The sequence below is a fragment of the Rhinatrema bivittatum genome, chromosome 2, assembly GCF_901001135.1.
Source record: "Rhinatrema bivittatum chromosome 2, aRhiBiv1.1, whole genome shotgun sequence".
NCBI lineage: Eukaryota > Metazoa > Chordata > Amphibia > Gymnophiona > Rhinatrematidae > Rhinatrema > Rhinatrema bivittatum.
In genome coordinates, this window is record NC_042616.1 from 658487418 (window position 1) to 658506068 (window position 18651).

The window sequence follows — 18651 nt, forward strand, 5'->3', positions numbered from 1 at the left end:
CGAACCAATGGGTCCTCGCCATCATCCGAGAAGAGTATTACCTGGACTTCCTTCATCCCCCTCCGGACAAGTTTGTGGAATCTCCTTGTCCACCCCTCAAGAGGGCGGCACTGGAAGCTACCTTGTGGAGGCTCCTGTCCCTAAAAGCCATAATCCCAGTGCCTGCATGGGAGATAAATTCTGGGCATTACTCCATTTATTTCATCGTACCCAAGAAGGGGGGCACCTTCAGACCCGTCCTGGACCTCAAGTCAGTCAACCGGCACTTAAGGGTCCCAGGATTTCTCATGGAAACTCTGCGGTCAGTCCGAAGTGCAATACAGCCAGGGGAGTATCTCACATCCCTGGATCTGTCAGAGGCCTACTTGCATATCCCAATCCATCGGGATCACCAGCGCTACTTACGCTTCAAAGTCCTGAAACAACACTTTCAGTTCCGGGCTTTACCCTTCGGGTTAGCCACCGCGCCGCGGACCTTTACCAAGGTAATAGTGGTGGCGGCGTCACTCAGGAAGGAAGGAATTCTCGTCCATCCCTACCTAGACGATTGGCTGATCAGGGCAAAGTCACCGGAGGAGAGCCACCGGGCAACCAACAGAGTTATATCTCTTCTGGAAAGCCTAGGATGGGTAGTCAACACAAACAAGAGTTCCCTACAGCCTTCGCAGTCGCTGGAATACCTAGGAGTCCGACTCAACACCCAGGGAGACAAAGTCAGCCTGACCTCCAAGAGGAGATCAAACCTCCGGAATCGTTTACAGACTCTGCTGAGCACCACCCAGCCCACAGCTTGGGATTACCTACAGGTCCTCGGCCTAATGGCGTCCACTCTGGAAATGGTTCCATGGGCACGGGCTCGTATGAGACCATTACAATGCGCCCTCCTATCTCGGTGGAGCCCACGATTACAGAACTACACCGTGCATCTACCTCTACCGGCCAGAGTACGGAATCAGTTACGGTGGTGGCTGCAGCCCGGCCACACGAGCCGGGGGTCAAAAATGTCCTCCCCAACCTGGACCCTGCTCACTACATGTGCCAGCCTGAGCGGCTGGGGAGCACACTGCGAAGAGCTAACCGCCCAAGGGCGGTGGAACAGAGAAGAGTCGGGGTGGAACATCAACCGACTAGAGGCACGGGCAGTCAGGTTAGCCTGCCTGCGATTTGCCCACAGACTTCGAAACAGAGCAGTCAGAGTGATGTCTGACAATGTCACCACGGTGGCATACATCAACCGACAGAGCGGAACCAGAAGCCGACAGGTATCCTTAGAAATAGCCCCCCTGATGGCTTGGGCGGAAGCAAATCTCCAGGACATCTCCGCCGTCCACATCGCCAGGAAGGACAACACCACGGCAGATTTCCTCAGCAGAGAAAGCCTAAACCCGGGGGGAATGGCAGCTGTCATCCACGGCCTTCCAGATGATTGTGGACCAGTGGGGGACTCTGGGCATGGACCTACTAGCAGACAGGTCCAACGCTCAAGTACCCAGATACTTCAGTCGCAGGCGAGATCCTCTATCCCACGGGATCGACGCCCTGGTGCTGCCATGGCCTCAGGGGATCCTGCTATATGCCTTTCCCCCATGGCCCCTGCTGGGCGCCATTGTACACAAGATTCAGCAGCACAGAGGCCTAGTTCTTCTGGTGGCCCCGGACTGGCCAAGAAGACCCTGGTACACAGACATGAGAAGACTATTGGCAGGGGATCCTCTACCCCTGCCCCCTCACAGGGACCTGCTGCGACAAGGTCCCATCCTCCACGAGGATCCAGCTCAATTCTCTCTTACTGTCTGGCCATTGAAAGGGCTCGACTGAAGAAAAGGGGATACTCTGGGTCGGTAATAGATACACTCCTCCGAGCACGCAAGTTCTCCACATCACTAACTTATATAAGGATCTGGAGAGTATTTGAAGCCTGGTGCGAAACTCACAGCACCAATCCACATGCCGCTAAAATCCCCATCATTTTGGATTTCCTGCAAGATGGGCTTCAGAAGGGTCTGTCCCTTAATTCAATCAAGGTTCAGGTGGCAGCGCTATCCTGCTACGGCCTCAGGTGTGACGGTAACAGCACTGCCACACACCCAGACGTTTCACGTTTCCTGAAAGGGGTCAAACACATTCGCCCGCCACTGAAATGGCCAGTGGCCCCTGTGGAACCTCAACCTAGTTTTGGAATTCCTAGCGGGACCCACCTTCAGACCCCTCCGAGGCCTGTCCCTCCATTTGTTAACCTTGAAGATGGTGTTCTTGCTGGCCGTATGCTCAGCACGCCGCATCTCAGAGCTACAAGCGCTGTCCTGCCGCGATCCGTTTCTCAGAATCACCCCAGGGGCTATTCATCTTCGCATGGTTCCTTCCTTCTTACCCAAAGTAGTCTCACACTTTCACCTCAACCAAACCATATCCTTGCCAACCATGGAAGGGTTGAAGAAATCAGAAGCAGGTCGAATACTGCGTCATCTCGACATCAGCAGGCTGCTGTCCAGATACCTGGAAATGTCGGAAACAGTACGAAAGACAGGACCACCTGTTTGTCCTTCACAGTGGGAAGAGGCAAGGAGAAGTGGCCTCACGGGCGACTATTGCTCACTGGATCAAAGAAGTTATCAAGGCGGCCTACGTAGAAGCGGGAAAACCACCACCTCTACGAGTCAAGGCTCGCTCTACCAGAGCACAAGCGGCCTCCTGGGCAGAAACTAGGATGCTGTCGCCTGCAGAGATATGTAGAGCGGCAACGTGGTCCTCCCTCCATACCTTCTCCAGATTCTACCGTCTGGACGTCCAGGCCAGGGAGGACACAGCATTTGCGAGGGCAATCCTAAACGGACCTCGGGCAGCCTCCCACCCAGTCCGGGAGTAGCTTTTGTACATCCCATTCGTTCTGAGTCCATCTGCTACACGCTAGGAAATGGAGAGATTACTTACCTGATAATCTCGTTTTCCTTAGTGTAGACAGATGGACTCAGCATCCCGCCCGGCTGCCGATATATATGGGGATTCACCGTTTCAAGGTAAGCCATGCTTCCTTACATAGGGCATCCACCCTGCCGGGTGTCGACGCCTTCCGGTTGAGAACACTGGCGGTCTCCAGCTACTGTCAATCGGTCAGGTTAATCATGTTCAGTTAATCAATCGGTCAGTCACACATATATCCATAATGCTTTTGCAAGGAAGATTACTGAGCTTCTGCACTTCCTGCAGGGGTATATGTACTACGTGCTGACGTCAGATCCGTCTCCAACTGCTAGCACGAGCACACTATACCCATTCGTTTTGAGTCCATCTGTCTACACTAAGGAAAACGAGATTATCAGGTAAGTAATCTCTCCATTTCTTATGTCAAAGCCATGGAAGAAAAACTGATTCAAACTCTTAAACATGTACATAATTTGAAACACTTAAAGGATCTGCCCAATAACTAATCCTTCCAAACTTGTATTGAATTAGTGAAGAGGAAGAAAAAGGAAATTAAGTAAAAAAGTAAACCTCTGATTGCATCTTAATCTGCTTCAAAAAGTGCACAGGCCCAACTTCCCAAAAGGGTCCTGGGCTGGTGTAGCAAGATTCAAGGAAAATTATCATGTAAGATTAAATTTCTGCTTCTTTCTCTTGCTATACCAGTCTAGATGTGTGGGAAGTCCCCAAGCCCAATTAATCTGGGAGGGAGTAAGTTAGGGCTGCCTTAAGAACACCAGCTCCAAAGGCTGCATCCTCTTTTGCGTGAAAATCCAGACTGAAATGTTTAGTGAAAGAATGTAAGGAATATTCTTACAAATATCCTCCAGAGCAAGAGTGGAAGCTACATCCAAGAAAAAAGCTGAGCTTTTGCTGACCTCCAGAGGCTGCTGACCTTTCAATAAATAAGCTGAATCACAATTTTTTAAAATCATCTAGCCAAAGAGGCTTTAGAAGCTGTCGCTCTTTCAAAGCAATAAAAACAATCTGTCAGATTTCCAAAAAAGGATGAGACTGCTAAATACCTAAGAACCCAACAGACGTCCAGTAAACGGAATGACATCTCTTTACCATACATTCCCTTCTCGAAAACATCAGTAGAGAGTTTGATTTAAGTGAACACAGAAATAAGTTTAGGTAAAAAGAACTGATCTATGAGACACTGACAACACTGAGAAGGCCAAGGCTTGGTAATTCAGAAATATCTCTAGCTGAACAAATGGTCACCAGTAAAATTCTTTAGCGATAAATCTTACAGAGAAGCACTGTTAAGAGGCTCATACAATGAGCCCACTAAAGCTCTATGAGCCAAATTAAGGTCCCACTGAGGAACCAAGGATATAAAAGAAGGTCAAAGATGTTGCACACCTTGAAGGAAAATGAGAAATCAGGGAGAAAAACAAAGCTCCAAAATGTACCTTTATAACATGAGATAGTAGCTACTTGAAACTTTGGGATCAAATCTAAATGCAAACCTTTCTGAAAGAAGGCCAAAATGGTGGAGGTATCCGATCGCCACAGTGATACAGACTACTCCCTGCAGCATGCTTCAAACTCCTTTCAACAGGGTAAATGTTACCAAGAGAAAATATTCCTTACTACGCAATTGCGACCTTTCAAGAACCAGGCCATAAGATAAATGGAGCCGGACTCTCCATGCAAATCCTAATTTAGAAGACTTGGATCCCATAGGAATTGTATCCAAGAATCAACCTGTAGTCTCACAAGATATGCATGCTAAGGGCTTCTTGGCCAATCTGGAGCCACTGGAATGAGTAGCGAAAACTGTTTGAACCATCTTTTTTAAGGTCCTTCCTCTCAGAAGCCAGAGAGGAAACACACAGCAGCACTCCATCCAACTATGGACTAGAATGTTTATCTCTTTGAAGCTGTACTTCCAGCGATAACTGAAGGAGGAAAGGACCTTGGCATTCTTGTGAGTTGACATTAGGACCATGATTAGCATTTCCCATCAATCTACTATCTTCTGAAAAGTCTCTTGGTTGAACTCCCACTCTCTGGGAACCAGCATATCTCTGAAGAAAGAGACATACTGGATGTTTCCCAGTCCTGCAATATGAGTTGTAGAAATAGCAAAAAATTATGTTCTGCCCATTGAAAAAATAGAAGTTCATTTTCTTGGAGACCCTTTGACTCCGGGTGCTCCCTGTCTGTTCACATAAGCCATTGCTGTGGCATTATTAAAGAGAACCCAGACTGCCATTTTCTTCAGCAAAGCAGGAGATGCAGAGGAAGAAATGCAGCAAAACAAATCTGAAGGTGTAAGTTTCCAACTTGATGATGGACCATGAGCTGGTGTGAGTAGCTCACTACTAGGACTGGCAACCCAGTCCTAGTAGTGAGCTACTCACACCAGCAATGTTGCATCTGTTTTGAAGAGCATCCACTGAGGAGGTTCTAGCTTTATTCTCTTCAGTAAGTTCAGTGGCATTAACTCTCATAAGAGATTTTGCCTCCCCAACTCTGGGAGAGGATGACAAACTGTGTAGTCCAGAGGTTGAGGGGACCAGGGAGACAGATGGAAAAGCTTAAGGATACATGTGGGTCCTGCCATTAAGCCCATGAGCTGTAGATAATCCTGAGCTCTGGGAGCCCTCTGAGCAAGAAATTTCTCTACCTGACTCACAATTGTGGCTACTCTTTCCTGTGTTAGATAGGTTTGACCTGCTTTGCATCAGAGATCCCAGGCATTCTGGAGCCCAGGAAGAAACAGTTTGCTCTTGGCAAAATTGATTACCCAACCCAAACCTTCTAAACTAGCGCAACTCTGTTGGACACTGTAAAGACCTTCCTGGTCGGACTTGATTCTAATAAGCAATCACTGAGGTATGGATGAATCATAATTATCCATTCCTTCCATAAGAAAGCTGCTGCCACCATCATTACCTTGGAAAGGTTCTTGGAGCCATGGCAAGACCAAAATGGAAATGCCCTAAACTGAAAGTGCTTTTTTAGGATGCAAACAATAGAGGAAGTTATCTTCCCAGATGGGAATATGGAAGTGAGCTCCAAAAGATTGAGAAAAACTTGCCCTGCTGCACAGTCATTAATATAGAGAGGAGGGTAACCATACTGAAATGGGAAATGCAAAGACTGCTATTTACCCCTTGCATACAAGTAAAGAAGCTACTTGGAAATAGTAAGAACTACTTCCCCAGTGGACAAAATGTATGAAGGTACCATATAGGCACCAGGAACTGATTGGAAAGAACTAAGGTGCAACCATGAAGATATGCGGGGCTGCTCTTGGTATTGCTGAAGGATAATGCCGAGAGAAACCACTGGTCTTCACTGGATGGAACAGCTGGACACAGCGAAACCAGAAAATTTGCCTCTTGCCTTATGGCCCCTTGAAATGAAAAACTGAATGACTAGCAACTCGACTGCTTCCCTGAAATTTTGTTTCCACCAAAAGGTTTGTCCTTGATAAAGTGTTTCCCACTTGAAAATAAACTTGCTTAGATGGGCTCTGGAGGATGCATCTGTTGCCCAGAGCTGTAGCCACATTAGCTTTCATACTGCAACTGACGAGGTTACAGAAATACTAGAGATCCCAATGAGGTCATATAAGATGTCCTCCACGAAAGAGCCCTGAAATCCAGTTGACCACATCTTGACCTTCAGGGAGCTGCTGAACCCAGCACAGGTGCCCAAGCTACACAGGTATCACAGATATAAATCTGTAACTGTTAACAATGTGGATGAAAATGCATGTTTCAACAGAACATAAATCAATTCTATCCTGGTGATTTTTAAGGACCGTGCTCCCTATTACCAGAATAGTTGTTTTAAAGGCACCCATCAAAATAGAGGCCATCCCCCTGCAGCATCTGAAAAAAATAAAGGCATTGTATGTGGTATACAGTACAGCTTGGTGAAGCCCTGATCTTTCAGCTATGCTCAGGGGATTCCCACTCCATTAGAAGCATACCCTGCACTTCCAAATGAAAAGGAAAGGCTAAAGATGACCTATGGATTCCTTGCAGACTAAGGTCCTATACTGGAACATCCACAACCTGAAAAACCAATGTCCTAAGGCAGTGGTTCTCAACCTTTTTTCTGTTTGGACACACCTGACAGATAGTCCTCACATGCGTGACACACTGACCCATGATCGTCATGGGGCTAGATGTAAAAGTACAGTTTGCATCCACGGGAACCCCCCTGACCCACAATAATGGATGTAAAGCAGAATTATGACATTCCCCATACAACTCACCCTACTGGTTCTGGTGTCATCTCAGTAATAGCAACTCAAACTCCTTCTACTTCCAGGCTCAATAGCCCTACTTATGAAAAGACAGCAGTTTACCACCAATGCATGTCCTCTTGAGAAAACACCTCAAATAAGACTGATACAAACACTTACATGCTAGTAAAATATCTCACCTCAGTAACACACACAGAACCGACCTAACATACTCCCAGGATCTGAAGTAATGCACATAAACGAATCCACGCACAGTTACACCTGTATTATGGAATACACTCATTAAACAGGAGCAACCCTATCTATGAAAAGGCAACACTACAAATATTAAATCAGTTCCTAAAAACCAATACACCTCTTATTAGGAAAACAGATCTAGCAAGCAGCTATAGATTCCCACACAGAAATAATTGTAAAACTATACTAATAAGCAGAATAAATGTTTCAAAACAGCTATGAACAGAATAACATCCAACAATTAAAAACTCATAAAAACTATTAAAAATTCTCCAAACACCAATAAAATATTTCAAAAAAGCAGACACATCACATAATATTAAATAATTAAAATGGCAGTCAAGAAAAATAAACTTAAAAAGCCACCTTTACTTACCCCCTCCAGCAGCTCTCCTACTCCTCTTCCATGCAGGCCGTAGCACACAGCAGAAGCAGCAGTAGAGGCTAAGCTCTATACTCATGGTCCTCTTCCTTAGGGCCCATGTCTCTCACACACACACCATACCAGTCATGCCCCCATAACCAGTTTCTGTCTCTCACACACCAATCATCTCCCAGTCTTTGGCACACACACCAGTCACCTTCCTGAACAGTTTCTCGCATGCCATATACACACACAGGCTTCCCACTCAGCACACACATCAGTCACCTCCCTGACTAATGTCTCACACTCTCACATACACATCAGTCATCTCCCTGAGCAGTCACTTTCATTGACTCTCACATATATATACACACACAACAGCTCTCTGACCAGTTTCTCTCAATCACACACAGGCTGGCTGGCTAGCTGGCTGCTTCTCTCTCTCTCTCTCACTCACTTCCTTTTCTCCCCCCCCCCCCCCCCCGAGTACAAATGGTAGCTGCAGCAGCCTCCTCCTCCAGCCCCCACAGGCCAAGAAAGAAGAATCCCATCGCTCACGGGAGGCTCAAGCTGCTGTCTCCTTTCCCGATTACCGGCTGCTTCGATTGCTTGGGGGCCGCTGCTGCAGCCACCGCTGCTACTTTTACACGCGGAACAGCTCTTTCTCCTTCCTGAGCACCATGTATCACTTCCTGTTCCGGGTCACAGGGGGTGGGGGGGCAAGCACAGGAAGAAGAAAAGGCCAGTTGCAGGTGCCACAGCTTCTTCTAGCACTGCTGCCATTCCCATTGGGCTTGAACGTACTGATAGCCCGGCGGCAATGGCAGCAGGGAAGGAAGAGCAGCGGGAGAGACCGGGAGCACGCGACACACTTGCCGGTGCTTGGCGACACTCTGGTGTGTCGCGACACACCGGTTGAGAAGCGCTGTCCTAAGGGATATGAACACCTGCGAGTTTTCTTTATTAAATGAATAAGCAGAAGACAAGGTCATTCTCACTCTGCCATCACCTATCCTCCCTCTCTGTTGAGAGCATGGACCCTCAGACTGAGGTGGTGTTGGCGCAACCTGCAGGGCTCCACCCTGCAGGTCCCACAGTTAAGTTGCCAGAGCTGACTCAGGCAGAGGCCCAACTGGAACTTCACCAATACCAGTCCTTGTTCCCCTTAGGTTGAGCCTCAGGTGCCAAGGCCATGAGGTCTTAGGCGGGACCTCCACTTATGAGTTGGAGATCAGTAGAGATGGTCTGTTCACAGGCCAGGGTCCAGGGCAGGCTAGGTATGGGTGGAGTTGAAGAGTAGAAAAGGTCAGTAGCAGGAAGAGGTCAAACGTGGTCATTGGTCAGTGACAGGAGGAGTTCAAGTGTAGTCTAGAGTCAACAAGCCAAAGTCAGAACCAGAGATCTGTCCAAGAGAAGGTGGTACAGGGATGCAGGCAGACTAAGATGCTGAAGACTGACCATGGGATGAGGACCTGAGGAAGACCTGGAGGCTGACCACAAGACCAAGAACACTGAGGATACTTGCTCTATTTCACAATAGTGAACCTATTGCCAAGACAAGTTGCAGAGTAGTAATGTCATCTTCAGGGGTCACAGAGCATTTCCTGCCATGGTCAGCTCCGTCCAGATACCTGGAAATGTCAGAAGCAGTACGAAAGACGGACCACCTGTTCGTCCTGCACAGCGGGAAGAAGCAAGGGGAAGCGGCCTCACGGCCAACCATTGTCCGCTGGATTAAAGAAGTTATCAAGGCAGCATACGTGGAGGCGGGAAAACCATCGCCTCTACAGGTCAAGGCTCATTCTACCAGAGCACAATCGGCCTCTTGGGCAGAAACTAAGCTGTCGCCTGCAGAGATATGTAAAGCGGCAACGTGGTCCTCCCTCCATACCTTCTCCAGATTCTACTGTCTGGACATCCAGGCCCGGGAGGACACAGCATTTGCGAGGGCAATCCTAAACGGTCCTCGGGCAGCCTCCCGCCCAGTCCGGGAGTAGCTTTTGTACATCCCATTTGTTTTGAGTCCATCTGCTACATGCTAGGAAATGTTGAGATTACTTACCTGATAATCTCCTTTTCCTTAGTGTATGCAGATGGACTCAGCATCCCGCCCGGCTGCCGGTATACATGGGGATTCGCCGACTCACGGTAAGCCATGTTTTCTTATATAGGGCATCCACCCTGCCGGGTGTTGACACCTTCCAGCTGAGTACACTGGCGGTCTCCAGCTACCATCAATTGGTCAGGGTAATCCTGTTCATTTAATCGATCGGTCAGTCACACATATATCCATAAAAGCTTTGCAAGGAAGATTACTGATTTGCTGCACTTCCTGTGGGGGTATAGGTACCCGTGCTGACGTCAGATCCGTTTCCAACTGCTAGCACGAGCACACTATACCCATTTGTTTTGAGTCCATCTGCATACACTAAGGAAAAGGAGATTATCAGGTAAGTAATCTCAATATTTTCCACGATCTTGGAATAGGAGAGATCTTCTAGTGGAGAGAAGGCTCGGTTGGTTTTTCGGCAGGGTCTGAGGGGTACCCTGTGGAGAGGAGCCTAGCGAAGTGGATGGCTGGGGGGAATCCTCTGCTGGAGGAGGCTCTGGACTGGGGCTGTCCTGAGGTGACATAGGGAAGTCCAGAGACCTATTGGGTGGATATTGACGCTGCTGCTCCACGGTCATGAGAAACTGTGAAAGTATGAGAGAAATTTGCGACATCGCCTAAGAGGCCAAGCTTGTCTGAGGAAGTTGCCTTGGTTGTGCTGAAGCGCCATTCGGAGGCACTGCTGCCAACAGAATGTCGCTGTCCGGACCCCTGGGCTGAGTGGTGTCCGCAGGAGCTCGCCCCTCTTTCTCCCGTAAGGGCTCCTGAAGGCCTGATTTCCTTCGGAGCTGGGAAGCCGTGGAAAGGCCCGAGAACAAGTTAGATGAGGCTGAAGAACTGTGGGAGATGGCTGGCAAAGAAGGTCCCACATCTGAATCAACCACCAACAGGGGAGAAGGCTCCCTGGGCCGTTTGTGCCTGGAAGAAGTTTTTTTCCTAGATGGCTTGGATGTGTTGGCGTTGGCGTCGCTGAGCGGTGCTTTGGTGGTTTGTGTGTGGGCGCCGATGATGCACTGTGTGGACGACTCTTCGCAGGTGCATCGGTGATGCGTCGGCAGTGTCTTCGGCACCATTGATGCATCTCCGGCGCTGTGCTTCAGTGTTGCATGAGCTCACTTCGGCGCAGGCCCGGACGAACCGGGAGGCCCAACCGAGGAGGCTTGATGTTGAGAGGACTCCTTGGAGGTCCGCGGGGAGGGGCCCGGAGAAGGATCTTGCGAAAGTCCCTCCGAAGGGGCGTAGGAGCCCGACACCGCCTCCTTTAACTGGCGATTCAGGCAGCCCCTCTGTCACTGGACCTGGGGGGATATGCGGCAGCAATCCCAGCAGGTCGACTGATCATGATCTGGGCCCAGGCAAATGTAGCATTGATCGTGGCCATCAGTAATCGACATTATTTTGCCACACTGGCAAAACTTAAATCCTGGTGAACGTGGCATGTCGACCTAGATGGCATTTTTCTTTTGAACTTTCCTCTGAAGAGGGTGAGAGAGCTCAGTGTGCAATCAATCGCACAGAAAAAAATGGACTGAGGAAACGGTGTAGTGTGGGAAGATACACGGAGGCGCACCTCGCTGACAAAGCTGTGATCTTTGAGAGCTCCACCATCTAGCCACCTAGACAGCATGGCTAATTCATGCTGCTTATCTTCGGGGGAAAAATAAAAATTGAAAAGAAAGGTTCCTATTTATACTGTAGATTTCTTATAAGATGCTTTCTCTTCTATGAGATGCTTTTTTTAAAGCCTGGATACTTCCTCTTGTTCTTTTGGACCCACCTAAGCTTATGGTGCCATAAGCCTTCATTTGTAGCTACTAGGGTTTCTTCCTATTTTAATTCCCTTACTCTCCTTTATTTATAATGTAGCTATCATAGCAGCAATTGTCAGTAGGGCGCCACAAACTGATTTCTTTTGTTACCCAGTATATGGCTATTGCCTGCAGGTGTTATTTGTGCAATGATTGGAATTTCATCCCCGCATATCCCAAATGACCATGCACTGTATTACCATAAGGCCATTGGGCTGCCCCATGAGATTATTTTTGAGTGAGCAATATGAAAAGTACTAATTTTTAATATTTGGTATAGATATGCATGGCTTTTTTTGAAATATGAATTATATAAATATAACTGACACAGCAAGTATTATGCTGCTTTCCAAAACATAAGGCCCAAATCCCAGACAAACACTGCTTTCTGGTAGGTTGGTAATACTACATCTTTGGTGCCCACTGCCTCTTTAAGAGGTAGGGAATTATTATCACTACTCAGTGCATAGTCTTTGTGACCTTGTATATAGGCTCATAGGAATCTGTCATGTAAATTTCCACTAAAATGGATATGCTGTAGAAGGAAATAGTGTCAGGATTTTATCTGATTACAATCTGTTAGTGATGTTCCAGCATGAGGCTTGCTTTCCCTGCCATATAAAAGCCCTCATGCCTATCTTTCCGCTAGATCAAAGGTTCTCAACTCCAGATTAATATGCATATTTTGGTTGCCATCAAAACCAAATTATTTGGGAGCCTAGAGTTGATAACCCCTGAATTATACTGAAGTTTGGGTATAGCAGTTGAATGAGGTTGCGACAGTTGATAGCTGAAATTAGAAAGAGGTACCAAAGTAAAGAAAAACAGTGGGTCTGTTAACTAAATCTGTTTTCTTTAATCTTTTAGGTTGGCCCAGATGATATTAGAAACTTTGATGCAGAATTTACAGAAGAAATGGTTCCATATTCTGTCTGCATATCTCCAGACTATTCCATAGTGAATGCGAGTGTTCTAGAAGCAGATGATGCCTTTGCTGGATTTTCTTATGCTCCATCATCTGAAGACTTGTTTCCGTAGGGGACTGGAGTAAACTGTTACATAACCTGGTCAATAGGCTCTACACAAAGACATACTGAGATTTTCAGTACATGGACTTAACTTGTAACTAGTGCCTCATTTTATTTGTTGAACTGAAATCTATGAAGATTTTCTACTGTATACAGGCAATATGGGCATTTCAATCAGCTGTTTTTTGGATTTAAAGTTTGTATTATGCAGGATAATTTTGAATGAAAGCATCCTTTGACTTGCTAAACAAAATGGATGTTTCCTTCCAAGTTTACACTAGTTTCTACCCAGGATTTGCTGTCCTGTATTTGCAGCATAATTTAGCATATGTAACTCTTTACAATGAATTAATGTTTAAATTGTAACTATGCAAATACAATGTGTGTCGTTTAAAAAAACATAGCCCTACAGCTTCTCTTAAAAGTGCATTACTTGAAAAATGAAAAAAAAATTTAATTAAATTGACTTTTCTTTTAATAAAATGCTATCTTGTAACACCTCACATTATAGCATCAATATTTTATGTCCAGAAAAGAGAGATTAATTTATAAATTCTATTTTTCTTTATAACAGAGGGATTCTATTTGTTAAATACAAACTATTTGCCAGATTTTAAATATAGTAAGTACCATTGATTTGGAAAACTTTTAACGCCAAACTATAATAATGGAAAAAGAACGCTTTACAATGCTCGTGGCATCATAGTTTGATCACATGAAAACAAATGTCAAAAACAAACCATGATCGTACAAGCCTACCGCACAGGTTTTATTTCTCTTTGCAGAGAATTAGGCTTTGGTTGTGCATATGTATATTCATTATTAAAATACGATTTTGCAGCTTACATAGGAAGGAGCGCTAGTTGTTTTAAGCATATTTTTCAGATGAAAAACACAATGGTTCTCCTTAAGGCAGTAGTCTTGAATCCCAAAAAGAAATTTGGCTAAAAATGTATTTGTCAGTTTGAATTGAATCAAAATTTATTTTTTTTATTTGGTTTAATTGTATTTTGTCTTTAAATTATGTATATTCTGATTATCAAAATCTTATTTCTTAGCTATGATTCATTACAAGTAGTATTAAACAAAAATGGCTTGTGGCATGTCGCATACAAGTTTCTAATAAAATTAATTTATATTTTGTGTGTGTGTATGGTGCAAGAATGTTAGTGAAATTAAGTTCTTCCATAAAATTAGAATTGGTTTACTTCTGTTTTAAGTCCTGCTGTTCCATGAAATCCAAAAATTTAGAGTCTCAAAAATGTATATATATTTTTTATTGAAATTGAAGTAGCATCTAAAACTGATCGTTTTCCCTGTTATTTCCTGCTTGGGTTCAATACATCTGTTGTAGCATGCTGAATTTGGTTTCAGGTAGAGCTCCTGCTGTGGCCTGAGACATTGATGGTACTTTGGTTTCCTAGATGATGGGAAGACTAGATTTCCCCTTAGTAAAACCATATTGACTCTTTCCCATTAAGCTGTCTGTATGGCCAGTGATTTTGTTTTTAGGAATGGCTTCTATCATTTTGCCTGATGTCGGGCTCACTGATCTATAGTTGCTAGGATCAGCTCTGGAGCCCTTTATAAAAATTGGTGTCACATTAGCCATCTTCCACTCTTCAGGAATTCTGGCTCTTTTAAATGAAAGGGATTACTTAGTAACAGGTTAACAATTTTGTTTAATTGATTTAGAACTCAGGGGTGAATGTTACCCGGTCCCAGTGATTTGTCATTGTTTAGTTTGTTAATCTGACCTCCTCCATTATCACAGATACTTAGTTTAGTTGATCAGACTATCCACCATTAAAGAATGTTTGACATGGGTATGTTCCAAGCATCCTACTCCATAAAGACTGAGGCAAAGAATTAATTTACCTTGTCTATTTCCTTATCCTCCCTGCATACACCTTTTGCCCCTCAGTCTCCTAGTAGCCAGCTGACTCCTTAATAGGTATTTTGCTTTGAATGTACTGGAAAAAGGAGACATTTCTACTTACCTGGTAATTTCCTTTCCTCTAAGGAAAGCAGGCCAATCCACACAAGTGGTTATGCACTTCTACCAACAGATGGAGACAGAATAAAACTGAACTGACATCATATAGCCTTGTCCCCAACATCAGCCTACCAGTATTCTCTGAAAAAGCCAAACTGTAGACCAGAGCTTTCCAAAGTGTGTGTCGGGACACATTAGTGTGTCGCCTGTAGTGTGGAGGTGTGTCTCCCGGTCCACAGGGCCGGCGGAAGCAGGGAACTATAGCAGGAAGATCGGCGGGCAGTGGTGGAGCTTACATCACCACGGCCCAAAGAAGAGGGTCACGTTCACTCCTCCTCCTCCTTCCTGCCTGTGCAGCCCCGGAAGAAAAACGTTGCCGGAGCCGCGTGGGCAGGAAGGAGGAGGAGCATCTGCTGCGTACAGAAGAAGAGCAGCATTAATGGGCCGTTGCGGATCCCACGTTGCGACGGCCCGAGAAGAGGAGGAAACCCGATAGCAGGGCTGCTGCGGATCCCACGTCACGGCAGCCCGAGAAGAGGAAACCCGATAGCGAGGCCGCTGCAGATCCCATGTCACGGCCAGGGAAGATCAGGGCCTCTGAAGAGCCCATCCTTCGGCAACCCGTGCAGAGGGACAGCATGTGCCAGTGAGAGCCTGTGCTTGAGCAAGAGAGCATGTAGGAGTGAGAGAGCCTGTGTGTGTGAGAGTGAGACAGCATGTGCACGAGAGAGACAGTATGTATGTATGTATGAGAGAGAGGCATGTGAGAGTGAGAGCTGTGGATGTGTGAGATTGCATGTGAGTGAGAGCCTGTGTGTGTGAGAATGTGTGAGATAGACAGCGTGTGAGAATGAGAACCTGATTGTGTGTTTGAGGGAAGACGACAGATGGAGAGAAAAGAAATAGAAAAAAAGACCCTGTAAAAGGAATTGGCAAAAAAAACAAGAAAGGAAAGGTGGAAAAAAAAGCCTGTGACCAACCGATTAGAAAACTAAGATCAGACAGCAAACGTAAAAAAAAAAAATTACTTTTTAGTGATTGGCACATGTAATCTTTGGGAATGTGCAAGAGTAGCACTCTCTATGCCGATCTCACAATGTACGAGATCAGCATGGAGGAAGTGGAAGCCCTGCAAATATTTATTATGAGAGGTTGTGTTGTGAAACATTTTATGTATATATTTAAGGAAACATACATAAATTGTTGAAATACATTTTGTTCGTTTAACCTTTAACTTCTGGTTTGCTGGTAGACTGAATTACTGTGTCACGAAATTATGTTTGTCTAAAAAGTGTGTCACCAACATGAAAAGTTTGGAAAGCTCTGCTGTAGACAAACTAAACTGATTATACTTGAACATAAGTATTAACAGTCAACCACGCATTATTCCAACCAGATGGGAACACTGAACTCAGTTAAAATTAACATGCACTAACCTTAAAGACTGGTTATAGTACTTACTAGTCTAGCAAACAAAGGCCTGGATTTATCAAAATGCACTAAATATCGCATGCGATAGGAAAAAAGGTGTGTTTTATGGTAATAGGCAGTTTATTGCAATTTGCGCTAATACCTATGCGAAGCACTATCTTAGCGCAAATTGCGAAAACTTTTTCACAGTTTGCGATAAGTGCCAGAATTGTTGTATTTCCTACATACAACCACTGGGGGAGGGGGGGAACCATGTTTAGTAGTTTTAAGCTCCTGGAGAGCCAGCCAAGCTATCAGGGCCCTGGGAGAGGGGGTGGGGGGGGGGGGGGGGGGGGGGAGGGAGAGAGAGAGCGAGCCTACCATAATGCCCTCACACTAGATAGGTATTTAAATCTGTATGGGAGGCCCACCTAGTCACTCGAGGTGAGGTTTATGTATTAGTGTAGGGGTTAGGGGGCCTCTTTGACATTCAAAGTGAGACGTACGAACAGAACAGTGCTCTCTTGTGAAGATTTGATGACCTTCGGAGTGAGGAAACTCACCCAAAGACTAGATTTGTGCAATGTTCTCTCAACCTAGCTTGATGGACTCTCTACCTGGGTAACATCAAGCTAGGTTGAGAGAACATTGCCTTGATTGGCCACTGTTGGAAACAGGATGCTGGGCTTGATGGACCCTTGGTCCATGTTCTTATGTTATTGTATTCGTCAACTGTTTTTATTAGTGTGGCTTTACTATTATGATTGATGTTTTATATTTCTGAAAGGGCAGCCCGACCGGAGTGTAGGGCTGCACGGCCCTAACACACGCGGCGGACTCGCTTGTGGCTTGTTGCCGGATCGGAGGGGGGGGGGGGGGAGGGAGTAGAGAGCAGCGCTTGAACTCCCCACACAGCGCTAACCCATTGGTTGGGCGCTGCGGGGAGTCTCGGGAGTTTGAGAAGATATTTAAGGAGAGAATCCTGACCCCCCCCCCTCCTTCTTACCAGATTCAGCTAGCAGCGAGATGGCTGAGAGGGTCGACGCCGCAGTCAGCGACCACAAGTCCGACGCAGAGCTCCAGCAGGTTGTAATAGCAAAGGGAGGCGGAGTTGTAGTGAGGGGAGGAGCAGAGGAAGTGTTTCTTCCCTCTGATGTGCTTCCTCCTAGTGCTGGAGATAAGGGGACGGCTCAGGCCTGGCAAGAAGGGAGCTTCAGTGCCTATAGGCCGTGGGAAGGTCCCTAGGGCAGCTGCGTCGCATTCGGGGAAAGGTAAAGGGTGAGGAAAAGGTGTTGCAGGGCCCAGCGTGCCTAGCACAGGGGTGGCAGAACAGCCTGGCTTGTCCAGTGCTCGAGGTAAGGGCAGGGGAAAAGGAGGAAGATGGGACCCTATGTCCAGCGCGGTGGGCAGGTCAGGGTCAAGGGCTGATGAGGGTACGAGGGCGCCTGTCCCTTGATCGGGCAGAAGGTCAGCTCCTCAGATGGCCCCTGTGGGTGAGGAAACAACTGACAGAGTTAATGCTATACGAGCAAGCACCAGCGGGGCCGGGTCAGGAGGCGTGGTGCAGAGTGGGGGATGAGCAAGAGGTGTACGTGGGACAGGAGCCGTCAGCGGGTCCTTCTGGGTGGCACAGACAGGGAGAGCCAAAGGGGGGGGGGGGGGCGAGCTGGATGGGACAAGTCGGTAACTCCCTCAACATCTATGGGTCGTCCTGGGCGGAGACGGATTATTACCCTAGGAGAAATGGAGAGTCTCCAGGACCGGCATATGTCTATGGCATGTGGGGAGAAGAGGGACTGAGGTACAGGAGATACTCGCAACCGGCATGGGGTCAAGGGGAATTCGAGGAGGGCATGGGATACATCCCACAGTGTGGTGCGGGCGAGCGGTCAGGGGCGCATGGCGGTCCTCACGGAAGGGGTGGCTCTCCCGGGGAATACCCAATTCTGGGGTTATCCTCAGGAAAGGTTTGCTGGTGCTGTTCCTGTGGCTGCGCTGTCTGCCTCTGTTTTGCAGAGTAACCGGTTGCGGAAGCAAAGTGGGCGAAGGGTGCCTGAGGTGACGGATGTGACAGCAGCTGAGGTGCAGGAGCCCGGTACTGAGGAGGCGGTAGAAAGCATGGCAGACACTCATGAAGCTGGAACCGTGAGAGCGACGGTGGTCCACTCATCAAGAAGTGAGTCTGGTTTGGGCCGGGGGGGGGGGGGGGGTGTGTGGATGGTGAGGAGACGGGTGTCAGGGGAGCAGCGGGACAGGCCGTAAGGACTGAGACCAAGGGGGGGGGGGCACCTAGGCAGTTGGAGCAATCATCGGCGGCAGCAAGCAAGGTTGGGGGGGGGGGAAGAGGGGAAGGTCAAAGCACAGGCGGAAGAGGGACCGCTCGAGTTGTTAGAGTTCATTTTCCCTCTCGGCGAACTTTTCGACCTCATCATCGGACTCTTTGGGAAGGGTAGCGCAGATAGGAACAGGGGGAGCGCACGTGTTAGGGGGGCCCCTGCCCTGGTAA

General features: G+C 47.1%; 1 protein-coding gene across 8 annotated transcripts in view; it reads left to right on the forward strand.

Annotated features, from left to right (window-relative positions):
- LOC115085416 (serine/threonine-protein kinase Sgk3) overlaps window positions 1-13882 on the forward strand; it is a 194575-nt gene extending 180693 nt beyond the window's left edge. For all 8 annotated transcript variants that reach the window (XM_029591415.1, XM_029591409.1, XM_029591407.1 and 5 more), the window contains one exon: window positions 12579-13882. In XM_029591415.1, coding sequence (XP_029447275.1) covers window positions 12579-12749 — 171 coding nt within the window. In that variant the 3' untranslated portion in view covers window positions 12750-13882. The remainder of the gene's footprint in view (window positions 1-12578) is intronic.
- The last annotated feature ends 4769 nt before the right edge of the window (window positions 13883-18651 follow it).